The sequence below is a fragment of the Oncorhynchus clarkii genome, chromosome 4 (assembly GCF_045791955.1).
Source record: "Oncorhynchus clarkii lewisi isolate Uvic-CL-2024 chromosome 4, UVic_Ocla_1.0, whole genome shotgun sequence".
In the NCBI taxonomy this organism is placed as follows: Eukaryota; Metazoa; Chordata; class Actinopteri; order Salmoniformes; family Salmonidae; genus Oncorhynchus; species Oncorhynchus clarkii.
This window is the reverse complement of record NC_092150.1, coordinates 52,989,265-53,003,381: the sequence shown is the minus strand read 5'-3', so window position 1 is coordinate 53,003,381 and position 14,117 is coordinate 52,989,265. Positions and strand designations below refer to the sequence as shown.

Genomic DNA, 14,117 nt, shown 5'->3' with positions numbered 1-14,117 from the left:
AGGCACACCTGTTGATTGAAATGCATTCCAGGTGACTACCTCATGAAGCTGGTTGAGAGAATGCCAAGAGTGTGCAAAGCTGTCATCAAGGGAAAGGGTGGCTATTTGAAGAATCTCAAATATAAAATACATTTTGATTTGTTAAACAATTTTTTGGTTACTATATAATTCCATATGTGTTATTTCATAGTTTTGATGTCTAAACTATTATTCTACAATGTAGAAAATTGTAAAAAATATAGAAAAACCCTTGAATGAGTAGGTGTTCTAAAACTTTTTACCGGTAACGTATATGCTCGACATAAGAAATATTTTTGTAACAAAAAAATATGATTATTTACCGGTTCTCAAGATTTGAAAATAATGGTTCTGTTCCAGGACACTAGAGATCACTTTTGTTCCTGGTTGTTTCTGTTCCTTGAAAAATGATGTTATTTTCCAATTGTCTTTTCTGACCAGTTCCAACCCCTGATCTACAGTGTACAGTACGTATAGTTTTCATAAGAGTACTGTGTTATAGACTTTGGTGTAAGGCAGCCAGATACATAAAAAATTATATATACAGAAGTTCATATCTTTATTTTGTATAATGTATCTAAAGATCACAGCTAAACAAACTCTGAATGGGGTGTACATAAACATGTTGTTTGTGAAACCTAAAAAAGTAAAACAAGCAACAAATGAATCTACAGTAACAAGCTACTCACTGGTGTTTGGCACCTATGAGCAATTTAAGACAGGGCTCAGCCCCACCAAGTGTTGTGGAGGTCTACCAACAGGTTGGCAGTTCTAGTTGATTACGGGCTTAGCCTGAACACCCTCCGCCTTGCTTCTGTCCATCATGGAGACACTCACAGTGTGTGGCTGGAATGGTGCCAGCACTGCGAGAGTCCGTTTTAAACTCCTCCCATCATTGCTGTACCGCTGTTGGATTATCCTCGCCTGCCACCAACACATACACACACATTTAAATACATTCAATTTGTATAGCTACATTTTGATTACAGGCTCCACCCCAGACTACAACCTACAAGCTCCTAGTCTTTACTGGTATTCCAAATCACATCCCACAATACTGTTGAATAGTTTTAAAATGTTCTTCAGTAGGCATAGAAAGTAAGAGTTCCATAGTCCCTCTCTTGTTTGAAGCTCTGGGAAAAATAAACTGATTCTATTATATTGTCCCCTGGAAAGCCCTTTTGGTTCTCACTTCTCTTGGCTGGAAATGGGTTTGAGTGGTTCTCACCTGCTGCCTGGGCCTGGGCCTCTCCGGGGTCTTCATTAGGGTAACTAAGGTCATCGGGGGGCCAACGGAGCTCGCCACTCTCCACTTCCCCGCTCTCAGTGGGCTCCACCACGATGGAGGGAAGCCGTTTGGACAGCTTGGGGAACCGTTTGTGGGAGTCCGGAAAGATCTGGAAACACAATCACGTCAGCGTCACCAAAAAAAGAGGGGAAAATCTGGTAACCAGGGTAAGGGTTGGGGTGAATTCCACTGAATTGAAAACTGAATTGCTGGTAACCCCAACCCTGCTTGTAACATGTGACATTGATGGAGTAGTATCAGGTTGATCCTAGATTCTATGGTCAGTTTTCTGTTTATGCAACTTTCTTGGCATCCAACAAATGTGTAGTTTACCAAGTAGTCTCCAAGGGCTCAAAACACATTCGAGAACCAGACAGTATGGATAATCGCAACCACTAGATGATGCTCTGTGAGAGAGGTACTTTTTGTTGCCTCAGAGATGTCTAGTGACTTAAATGGGAAATTAAAGACATAATTATACAGTGCATTTGGAAAGTATAACATTTTGTTATGTGACAGGCGAATTCTAAACTGGATTAAATCCTTTATTTTCCATCAATCTACACACAATACCCCATAATGACAAAGCAAAAATAGTTTTAAAGAAATAAAATTTAGAACTGAAATATCACATTTACATAAGTATTCATACCCTTTCTCAGTCTTTGTTGAAGTACCTTTGACAGTGATTTCAGCTTGATGTCTTCTTGGTATGATGGTACAAGCTTGGCACATCTGTATTTGGATAGTTTCTCCCATTCTTCTCTGCAGATCCTCTCAAGCTCTGTCAAGTTGGATGGGGAGCACTTCTGCACAGCAATTTTTAAGTCTCTCGTGAGATGTTCGATCAGGTTCAAGTCCGAGCTCTGGCTGGGGCACTCAAGGACATTCAGAGACTTGTCCCGAAGCCAGTCCTGCGTTGTCTTGGCTGTGTACGTAAGGTCATTATCCTGTTGGAGGCTGAACCGTCGCCCAGTCTGAGGTCCTGAGTGCTCTGGAGCAGGTATTCATCAAGGATCTCTCTGTACTTTGCTCCGTTCATCTTTCCCTCGATCCTGACTAGTCTCCCAGTCCCTGCCGCTGAAAAACATCCCCACAGCATGATGCTGCCATCACCATGCTTCACCGTAGCGATGGTGCCAGCTTTCCTCCAGACTTGACGCTTGGCATTCGGGCCAAAGAGTTCAATCTTGTTTTCATCAGACCAGAGAATATTGTTTCTCATGGTCTGAGAGTCCTTTAGGTACCTTTTTGCAAACTCCAAGCTGGCTGTCATGTGCCTTTTACTGAGGAGTGGCTTCCGTCTGGCCACTCTACCATAAAGGCCTGATTGGTGGAGTGCTGCAGAGATGGTTGTTCTTCTGGATGATTCTCCCATCTCCACAGAAAAAATCTGGAGCTCTGTCAGAGTGACAGCTCTAGTTAGAGTCTTGGTGGTTCCAAACTTTTTCCATTTAAGAATGATGGAGGCTACTGTGCTCTTGGGGACCTTCAATGCTGCAGAAATGTTTTGGTACCCTTCCCCAGATCTGTGTCTCGACACAATCCTGTCTCAGAGCTCTACAGACAATTCCTTCGACCTCATGGCTTGATTTTTGCTCTGACATGCACTGTCAACTGTGGGACCTTATATAGAGAGGTGTGTGCCTTTCCAAATAATGTCCAATCAATTGAATTTACCACAGGTGGACTCCAATTAAGTTGTAGAAACATCTCAAGGAGGATCAATGGAAACAGGATGCACCCGAGCTCAGTTTCGAGTCTCATAGCAAAGGGTCTGAATACTTATGTAAATAAGGAATCTGTTTTTTATTTTTAATACATTTGCTAAGATGTCTAAAAACCTGTTTTCACTTTGCCATTATCAGGTAGTGTATAGATTGATGAATATATATATATATATTTTATCCATTTTAGAATAAGGCTGTAATGTAACAAAATTTGGAAAAACTCAAGGTGTCTGAATACTTTCCAAATGCACTCTTTGTTTTTTGAATTCCTCCCTCCCTGATTGTCATTGCCCACTGCTCAAAAATGTAATGTAATGCTTTGAAATGGATGCTGGGGGAAAGAGGTGCTTTGCATTCGCCACACGCTGCAAGTGTGACTTCTCTGGCAAAAGCCCAGGCCTCTGAAGAGCTCAAGCCGATAAGGGGATGTGTGACTCACTTTGTGTGGGGTGTGATTACTTTCATAACACCACTGCACTAGAGGAGGAAGAGGGTAGTCAGTGAAGGACACCTGCATCTGCAATGGGGCAAGCCAGTTGGTTGAGAAAGGAACTGCTTGCTGCTGGATTGGCTGCCATCTCTTACTTGAGCTTGCGTTGGCTTTACTCAAGTCCCCTATTGATTACGAGCCTAGTCCATGAAGTCCCCACATGCATATGTTCGTCAAAGTAATGGGTCTTGACTGTAAAAGGTTGACAGAAATCTGATTTTTTTTTGGGAGGGGAGGGGGGGGGGGGGGTGAAAGGGTGTGATTGAGGTGCAGTCAGAAATTGCCTTGACGTCAGCTCAGAGTGGTGGAAGGACAATTACACCTGTCGTGGGTCTACAGAGAAGGAGAGAGGAGAAGAGAGAGATCTGATGCCATGAAGAGGGTGTGCACGTGTTCCTCATTTGTTTGTGCATGTCAACAATTCTATGGGGTTACTACGTGGGTAACTATTCTTATGTTGTGCTGTTACGCGGAGCGGAGCAGGTGAACCCAAGGGCAGACTCAGACGAGGAGACTGGGATGAGGTAACCAAGGTATTTATTGAAAAACGGGGAAGATAGGGTGCAGGCCAAGGAAAGCTAGGGTGGATTGCAGGGAGCCAGGTTCTGAGGCTGTAGTGAGGGGAGTTGGGGCTGTGTAAACCGGTCCGGAGAGGCATCCAAGAAAGCAGTAGAGTGGAGGGGGGGGGGGTCCAGGACAGGGTAGCAGGACTGACGAGACGTGGGACTGGAGACAGGGACCAGAAACAGGCATAACACGAAAACAGGATCTATGCAGGAACAAAATGCAGACTGACTGAGCATAGGTTACAATCTGGCAGTGTGGAAGTGGCAGGGCTGAGTATTTGTAGAGGTCTTGATTATGGAACAGGTTGCAATTGGTGGGGATCTGCTCTGCCTCCAGCACACCTGTCTCCGCCCACACACACTGGGAGAACGGCAGGTTAGGTAGACACAGAATGAGCAGTAGTCGGCATGGCAGGCGCTGTAGTGTCTTCTTGTGAGTTTGTGGAACTGTGGTGTGTTCCTTTGTTGTTTGTTTTAGTGTTGTGTCTGTGAATGTGTCAGTGTGAATTAGTCCCACCTGGAAGGATATACCCTCTTCTCCTGAGGTGCCTCCGATGCTGAAGTCTCCCACTGTCGAATCACAGGTGTTTATCACTTCTGTCATCCTGTCAGTAAGCCTCGTCTTCAGCCAAGCCAAAATAAAAGAATTACATGTTCTCAGTACATTAACAAAGCTGTAAAGTATGGCATCGTTCCAAACCAAACATCCCTAGAACTAGTCCCTTGTTCACTATCCCTCATAGACTAACGAGGGCTGAATTGTTTTGGGAAATAGGGGGAAAAGTCCATCTAGTACTATACTCTTGATTCCTATTCAATTACATTTTTATCTGTGAGTCAGTTGAGACCTAGCCTGGTCCCAGATCTGTTTGTGCTGTCTTGCCAACTTATCATAGGATTTGGCCAGACAACACAAACAGATCTGGGACCAAGCTAGCAACAACCTAGAGGTAAGTAATGAATGATTGGTTTGGAATTGGGTGTATCTCTGACAGTCATTAAGTACTCTTGTGCCAATGATTGCTACACGTGCGCCTACATTCTGCTCATGCGCCTACAAAATGCTCTGATCAGCATTATGAAATAAGTCCAGAATGGACATGCACATGGTAGGCAGTCAATAATCAACATGCCTTTTATGAAAACAAGTGCCATACTCCAGAGGGGAAGTGGGTATTGATAGGGTAAGGATGTGTTTATTGCATTGGCCCAGTCCTGGAAACAGAGAATAACCTTAGGGAGTGAGCTGTGACCAAAGTGGGTTGGAGGGTTGGAAGGCATCTATGGGGGAAAGTTAAAAAACCGAGACGTCTTTTATGGAAATGAATGCCATACTCAAGAGGGTTTAAATGGCGAGTAGGTGGGTGGGCAGTGTGTGTGTGTGCGTGCGTGCGTGCAGTATAACCAAAGGGAGCCAGTTGTGACATAGGTGTTTTGAGACTGGAGCAGAGCCCAAAACAGTGACAGATTGTAAGATCAAATCAAATCAAATCAAATCAAATCAAATTTTATTTGTCACATACACATGGTTAGCAGATGTTAATGCGAGTGTAGCGAAATGCTTGTGCTTCTAGTTCCGACAATGCAGTAATAACAAGTAATCTAACTAACAATTCCAAACTACTGTCTTGTACACAGTGTAAGGGGATAAAGAATATGTACATAAGGATATATGAATGAGTGATGGTACAGAGCAGCATAGGCAAGATACAGTAGATGGTATCGGGTACAGTATGTACAAATGAGATGAGTATGTAAACAAAGTGGCATAGTATAGTATAAAGTGGCTAGTGATACATGTATTACATAAGGATACCGTCGATGATATAGAGTACAGTATATACGTATGCGTATGAGATGAATAATGTAGGGTAAGTAACATTTATATAAGGTAGCATTGTTTAAAGTGGCTAGTGATATATTTACATCATTTCCCATCAATTCCCATTATTAAAGTGGCTGGAGTTGAGTCAGTGTCAGTGTGTTGGCAGCAGCCACTCAGTGTTAGTGGTGGCTGTTTAACAGTCTGATGGCCTTGAGATAGAAGCTGTTTTTCAGTCTCTCGGTCCCAGCTTTGATGCACCTGTACTGACCTCGCCTTCTGGATGATAGCGGGGTGAACAGGCAGTGGCTCGGGTGGTTGATGTCCTTGATGATCTTTATGGCCTTCCTGTGACATCGGGTGGTGTAGGTGTCCTGGAGGGCAGGTAGTTTGCCCCCGGTGATGCGTTGTGCAGACCTCACTACCCTCTGGAGAGCCTTACGGTTGAGGGCGGTGCAGTTGCCATACCAGGCGGTGATACAGCCCGCCAGGATGCTCTCGATTGTGCATCTGTAGAAGTTTGTGAGTGCTTTTGGTGACAAGCCGAATTTCTTCAGCCTCCTGAGGTTGAAGAGGCGCTGCTGCGCCTTCTTCACGATGCTGTCTGTGTGAGTGGACCAATTCAGTTTGTCTGTGATGTGTATGCCGAGGAACTTAAAACTTGCTACCCTCTCCACTACTGTTCCATCGATGTGGATAGGGGGGTGTTCCCTCTGCTGTTTTCTGAAGTCCACAATCATCTCCTTAGTTTTGTTGACGTTGAGTGTGAGGTTGTTTTCCTGACACCACACTCCGAGGGCCCTCACCTCCTCCCTGTAGGCCGTCTCATCGTTGTTGGTAATCAAGCCTACCACTGTTGTGTCGTCCGCAAACTTGATGATTGAGTTGGAGGCGTGCGTGGCCACGCAGTCGTGGGTGAACAGGGAGTACAGGAGAGGGCTCAGAACGCAACCTTGTGGGGCCCCAGTGTTGAGGATCAGCGGGGAGGAGATGTTGTTGCCTACCCTCACCACCTGGGGGCGGCCCGTCAGGAAGTCCAGTACCCAGTTGCACAGGGCGGGGTCGAGACCCAGGGTCTCGAGCTTGATGACGAGCTTGGAGGGTACTATGGTGTTGAATGCCGAGCTGTAGTCGATGAACAGCATTCTCACATAGGTATTCCTCTTGTCCAGATGGGTTAGGGCAGTGTGCAGTGTGGTTGAGATTGCATCGTCTGTGGACCTATTTGGGCGGTAAGCAAATTGGAGTGGGTCTAGGGTGTCAGGTAGGGTGGAGGTGATATGGTCCTTGACTAGTCTCTCAAAGCACTTCATGATGACGGATGTGAGTGCTACGGGGCGGTAGTCATTTAGCTCAGTTACCTTAGCTTTCTTGGGAACAGGAACAATGGTGGCCCTCTTGAAGCATGTGGGAACAGCAGACTGGTATAGGGATTGATTGAATATGTCCGTAAACACACCGGCCAGCTGGTCTGCGCATGCTCTGAGGGCGCGGCTGGGGATGCCATCTGGGCCTGCAGCCTTGCGAGGGTTAACACGTTTAAATGTCTTACTCACCTCGGCTGCAGTGAAGGAGAGACCGCATGTTTTCGTTGCAGGCCGTGTCAGTGGCACTGTATTGTCCTCAAAGCGGGCAAAAAAGTTATTTAGTCTGCCTGGGAGCAAGACATCCTGGTCCGTGACTGGGCTGGGTTTCTTCCTGTAGTCCGTGATTGACTGTAGACCCTGCCACATGCCTCTTGTGTCTGAGCCGTTGAATTGAGATTCTACTTTGTCTCTGTACTGGCGCTTAGCTTGTTTGATAGCCTTGCGGAGGGAATAGCTGCACTGTTTGTATTCGGTCATGTTACCAGACACCTTGCCCTGATTAAAAGCAGTGGTTCGCGCTTTCAGTTTCACACGAATGCTGCCATCAATCCACGGTTTCTGGTTAGGGAATGTTTTAATCGTTGCTATGGGAACGACATCTTCAACGCACGTTCTAATGAACTCGCACACCGAATCAGCGTATTCGTCAATGTTGTTATCTGACGCAATACGAAACATCTCCCAGTCCACGTGATGGAAGCAGTCTTGGAGTGTGGAGTCAGCTTGGTCGGACCAGCGTTGGACAGACCTCAGCGTGGGAGCCTCTTGTTTTAGTTTCTGTCTGTAGGCAGGGATCAACAAAATGGAGTCGTGGTCAGCTTTTCCGAAAGGGGGGCGGGGCAGGGCCTTATATGCGTCGCGGAAGTTAGAGTAACAATGGTCCAAGGTCTTTCCTCCCCTGGTTGCGCAATCGATATGCTGATAAAATTTGGGGAGTCTTGTTTTCAGATTAGCCTTGTTAAAATCCCCAGCTACAATGAATGCAGCCTCCGGATAAATTGTTTCCAGTTTGCAGAGAGTTAAATAAAGTTCGTTCAGAGCCATCGATGTGTCTGCTTGGGGGGGGATATATACGGCTGTGATTATGATCGAAGAGAATTCTCTTGGTAGATAATGCGGTCTACATTTGATTGTGAGGAATTCTAAATCAGGTGAACAGAAGGATTTGAGTTCCTGTATGTTTCTTTCATCGCACCATGTCACGTTAGTCATAAGGCATACGCCCCCGCCCCTCTTTTTACCAGAAAGATGTTTTTTCCTGTCTGCGCGATGCGTGGAGAAACCTGTTGGCTGCACCGCTTCGGATTGCGTCTCTCCAGTAAGCCACGTTTCCGTGAAGCAAAGAACGTTACAGTCTCTGATGTCCCTCTTATCCCGGCATCTAATTGGCTCATTTTATATATGCACACCTTTCATTGAGACATGCAGTGCCTCCATGATAGAAGACAATGACATAAATGTGGGCTGGCAATGGCGCTTACTATGCACACATGCTATTGTGATTAGAGTAATACACTGACACTCCAACACACACCACATACGCTCACACACACACATGCATGCATATTGACGCCATACACACACTCACACGGAGACACACACTTTCCACATACACTGCTGCTACTCTGTTTATTATCTATCCTGATCAGGGTATTTGAGCAGAGTTGAGTGGTCACCCTCAGAGTGGTTTTTGCTCAAAATCCTTTACCCTGCATTGCACAAAAAAAACAAAAAAAAAAAAAAAATCACTCAGCGCCCACAAGACAAAAACTGCTGCTCCAAATTCGCTCCCTTCATTTTTTGTTTAAAAAGATAATTTAACAACCACCTCATCTACTTGTGACTATGTACCATTTTGTTTTGAACTAGGCTATCTTAAGAAGCTTCAACAATACAACAACGTACGTGTGTGACTCAGTGCATGAGCAACAAATTTTCCATAATTATCCTTGATTGATTTTCCAATCCTTTTCCCCAGACAGTGACAGGTTAAACGTCTCCAGAGAGAGGGACCCATTGACACAGTTCATTTCTCCTTTATTCCAACAATACACAAGGGCAAGTAAGGTGGAGGAGGGAGAAAAATATATATTGAGCGAGGCGAGTTTCACCTGCTCTGAGCAATATGGAAAACCATATTCAAATCTACAGTTACACAAACGTACAGTCAATAGCACAAAAAAATAAATCTATGTGGAGTGTGTGCAAATGTAGAAGATTAGGGAGGTAAAGGCAATAAATAGGCCATAGTGGTGAAATAATTACAATTTAGCATTAACACTGGAGTGATAGATGTGTAGATGATGATGTGAAAGTAGAGATACTGGGGTGCAAAAAAGCAAAAAAAACAATATGGGGATGAGGTGTGCTATTTACAGATTGGCTGTGTACAGGTACAGTGATTGGTAAGATGCTCTGACAGCTGATGCTTAAAGTTAGTGAGGGAGATATGTCTCCAGCTTCAGTGATGTTTGCAATTCATTCCAGTCATTGGCAGCAGAGAACTGGAATGAAAGGCTGCCAAAGGGGGTGTTGGCTTTGGGGATGACCAGTGAAATATACCTGCTGGAGCGTGTGCTACGGGTGGGTGTTGCTATGGTGACCAGTGAGATGAGATAAGGCGGGGCTTTACCTAGCACAGACTTATAGATGACCTGGAGCCAGTGGGTTTGGCAACGAATATGTAGCGAGGGCCAGCAAACGAGAGCATACAGGTCGCAGTGGTGGGTAGTATATGGGTCTTTGGTGACAAAACAGATGGTACTGTGATAGACTACATTCAGTTTGCTGAGTAGAGTGTTGGAGGCTATTTTGTAAATGACATCGCCAAAGTCAAGGATCGGTAGGATAATCAGTTTTACGAGGGAACGTTTGGCAGCATGAGTGAAGGAGGCTTTGTTGCAAAATTGGAAGCCGATTTAATTTTGGATTGGAAGGAGAGTTTAGTCTAACCAGACACCTAGGTATTTGTAGTTGTCCACATATTCTAAGTCAGAACCGTCCAGAATAGTGATGCTAGTCGGGCGGGCGAGTGCAGGCAGCAATCGGTTGAAGAGCATGCATTTAGTTTTACTAGCATTTAAGAGCAGTTGGAGACCACGGAAGGAGTGTTGTATGGCATTGAAGCTCATTTGGAGGTTAGTTAACACAGTGTCCAAAGAAGGGCCATATGTATACAGAATGGTGTCGTCTGCGTAGAGGTGGATCAGAGAATCACCAGCAGCAACATCATTGATGTCTACAGAGAAAAGAGTCGGCCTGAGAATTGAACTTTGTGGCATCCCCATTGAGACTGCCAGAGGTCTAGACAACAGGCCCTCCAATTTGACACACTGAACTCTGTCTGAGAAGTAGTTAGTGAACCAGGCAGGGCAGTCATTTGAGAAACCATGGTTATTGAGTCTGCCGAATAGAATGTGGTGATTGACAGAGTCGAAAGCCTTGGCCAGGGCGATGAATATGACTGTCTTTTATCGATGGCGGTTTTGATATCATTTAGGACCTTGAGCGTGGCTGAGGTGCACCCATGACCGGCTCGGAAACCAGATTGCATAGTGGAGAAGGTATGGTGGGATTCAAAATGGTCGGTGATCTGTTTGTTAACATGGCTTTCGAAGGTTTTAGAAAGGCAGGGCAGGATGGATATAGGTCAATAACAGTTTGGGTCTGGAGTGTCTCCCCCTTTGAAGAGGTGGATGACCGCAGCAGATTTCCAATCTTTAGGGATCTCAGAAGATATGAATGAGAGGTTGAACATGCTAGTAAAAGGTGTTGCAAAATTTTTGGTGGATATTTTTAAAAAGAGAGCATCCAGATTGTCTAGCCCAGCTGACTTGCAGGGATCCAAATTTTGCAGCTCTTTCAGAACATCAGCTGAGAGGCAGTGCTCTTATTCTCCATTTACTTTACAGTGCCCCAAAACTTTTAGAATTAGTTCTACAGGATGCAAATTTCTGTTTGAAAAAGCTAGACTTAGCTTTCCTAACTGACTGTGTATATTGGTTCCCGACTTCCCTGAAAAGTTGCATATCGCGGGGGCTATTCGATGCAGAGCGCTAATGCAGAACACCACAGGATGTTTTTGTGCTGGTCAAGGGAAGTCAAGTCTGGGGTGAACCAAGGGCTATAGTGTGTCCATTCTTTGAATGGGCCATGCTTATTTAAGATGGTGAGGAAATCATTTTTAAAGAACAACCATACATCCTCTACTGACGGGATGAAGTCAATATCCTTCCAGGATACCCGGGCCAGGTCGAATAGAAAGGCCTGCTCGCTGAAGTGTTTTAGGGAGAGTTTGACAGTGATGAGGGGTGGTCGTTTGACCGCGGACCCATAATGGACGCAGGCAATGAGGCAGTGATTGTTGAGATCCTGGTTGAAGACAGCAGAGGTGTATTTAGAGGACAGGTTGGTCAGGATGATATCTAATCGGGTGCCTATGGTTACGGATTTAGGGTTGTAATAATAATTATGTGTGATAATTTGTGTGAGATTGAGGGCATCTATCTTCGATTGTAGGACGGCCAGGGTGTTAAGCATGTCCCAGTTTAGGTCACCTGACAGTACGAACTCTGAAGATAGATGGGGGGGCAATCAATTCCCATTTGGTGTCGAGGGCACAGCTGGGGGCTGAGGGGGGTCTATAACAAGCAGCAACAGTAAGAGACTTGTTTCTGGAAAGGTGGATTATTAAAAGATCTTGCCTGAAGGGTGCATGCGAGTCCCATTTTGTTGCCCGTGGCATTCAAATCCATGCAAATGAGTGAAGTCATCATTTAACATCAATCAAGTCAGAAATAACATGCTCAAACTTGTAAACCGACAGAAGGTTAAGGCAAGGTATATTACACAATCAAGCAAAAACTATGGCCCAAGAATCACATAAAATCACATATTTTGCCAGCTTGGTTGTGCAAATTGAAACCAACCACATTCTAAACAAAAGTAGCCCATCTTAAGTACATTGTAGGCCTACATCTGAATGTGTCATACATGTGTTTTATGTATTTAGTCATTTAGGATAATCTGCATATGACTTTAAAAAATGACAATTTCTTCATATTTATACATCACAGATTGATCAACTACACCTACTACAACTACAATTGATCAATTGTTTAAACTACAGCCTTTTTTGTAGCTTACAATATAATATCAATAAATTATACTATTTTCATCTGTGTTCTACATGGATTTTTAAAATCTAAAATAAAACTATTTTAGATTCCACATATGGCTTTTTTTTAGATAGGAAAGCTATCTCGATAATGCCATGGAATGGACAGTTGGACGTACTCCTTTTATCCAAGCAGTAAACGCTTGTAAGGGCAATCACCTCAAACTTGTGATTCTGCTTATGAGGATGTTGCTGAAAACACGCATGTTTGAAGATAGCTCTAAGGAGAAGAAACTGAGCAACACTTACCTTTATCAAGCGTTAATGTTCTGTTATGGTCTTGATTTATCCGCAGATGGTGTAGGATATAAAGAGTGGAGCTGTCGTGCTGGAGTTACAACAATAGTTTGATTGTTTCTTTGTGAGTTCGTGGCTCATACGCTGAAGTTCCGATTCCACTTCCCAGTGGAGAAAACAGCTTTAGTTCACTGGAGAACTGGAGTGCCAGTGAGCTTTGGAAGTGTATGCGCACGCGGTTTGTATATCTCACTGTGCATGCACAGTACCAGTTAAGTGTGGACACGCCTACTAATTCAAAGGTTTTTCTTTATTTTTTTTTACAATTTTCTACATTGTAGAATTGAAGACATCAAAACTATGTAGTAAGCAAAAAAGTGTTAGAGAAATTTGAGATTCTTCAAAGTAGCCACCCTTTAACTTGCTGACAGCTTTGCACACTCTTGGCATTGTGGTTGTGTGTCTCTCTCTCTGTTGTGAGAGGATAAGAGGGAGGGAGATAGAGAGCTACAGAGAGGAGGATAGGAAGATAACATATCCTAAGACTGTGTAGACAATGATTCTCACTTTTGACCAAATTTAGGCTACTTGGCCACAGACCCAAAGTGTTGCCTCCTATGCTCCCTATACAAGTGGGGTTCCACTAATGCAATGAAAGTGTATATTTCATTGATTTAAAAATGACCTTTTGGTTCATGCATATGTACAATTGTGTAATTTGCATAAATAATGAAACAATTTCATTTCTCCCTATATTCGAAGCCACACTGGCATTCTGACTCAGGCTAACATGCTGACTAGACCGCTTGTCCACGTGCACCATCACGCATATGTGGATTTTGTCCACCCACACCAAACGCGATCAGGACACGCAGGTTGAAATTTCAAAACTTCTTCTGAACCAACTATATTAATTTAGGAACAGGTGGAAAAGCATTAAACATTTAATCTCTCCTCCTTCCGGCTTTTCTTGTTCTTTGGACATTTTATGGGGGTTGGCAACCAACTGGACTGGACTGGACTGTGGATCTCAGTTCATCTTTCAATGGCCGACATGGCGATATATGCTCCTAAAAAACAATGAGAAGATGGGAGAGGCTGGACTTGTAGCGTGTCATGCGTCAAAACTAGGACCAAGTTATTTTTTTAGCGCCTGACTATGCAGACGCTCGTTGACTCGGACCAGCAGTGTGGGTGCAATGATTGAATAACATGTATGTGTACATTTATTTTGCAACACCTGTGCACGCGAAACAAGCTGTGTGGTCAGCATGTAATATGCAGGAAGCTGTTTTGTATGTAATGCCAGGCATACTCTAAACCCAGGAGTTCCCAAGCTTATTTGGCTCATGACCAGATTTTGATATCGGAAAATTATTGCGGACCCCCCCCCCAACCATGTTAAAAAACATGTAATTAACAG

The 14,117-nt window shown here is 44.2% G+C and overlaps 1 protein-coding gene across 1 annotated transcript; it reads right to left on the bottom strand.

The window, feature by feature from the left end:
* Positions 1-562: 562 nt before the first annotated feature.
* LOC139407719 (protein LBH-like) lies at positions 563-12,922 on the bottom strand. The gene is made up of 4 exons (XM_071151569.1): positions 12,707-12,922; positions 4,610-4,714; positions 1,247-1,415; positions 563-942 (listed from the first exon to the last, which is right to left on the bottom strand). The coding sequence occupies exons 2-4, from the start codon at positions 4,694-4,696 to the stop codon at positions 911-913; spliced, it is 288 nt and encodes a 95-aa protein (XP_071007670.1). The 5' UTR covers positions 4,697-4,714; positions 12,707-12,922; the 3' UTR covers positions 563-910.
* Between the last annotated feature and the right edge of the window lie 1,195 nt (positions 12,923-14,117).

Bases quoted from the DNA above. Each gene is read 5' to 3' on its own strand.
- LOC139407719 (XM_071151569.1), bottom strand. From the start codon at position 4,696: ATGACAGAAGTGATAAACACCTGTGATTCGACAGTGGGAGACTTCAGC. The intron at 1,416-4,609 runs GTGGGACTAATT...TTGTGTTTCCAG, and splicing joins AAGAGGGTATATCCTTCCAG to ATCTTTCCGGACTCCCACAA. The intron at 943-1,246 runs GTGAGAACCACT...TGTTGGTGGCAG, and splicing joins GGCCCAGGCCCAGGCAGCAG to GCGAGGATAATCCAACAGCG.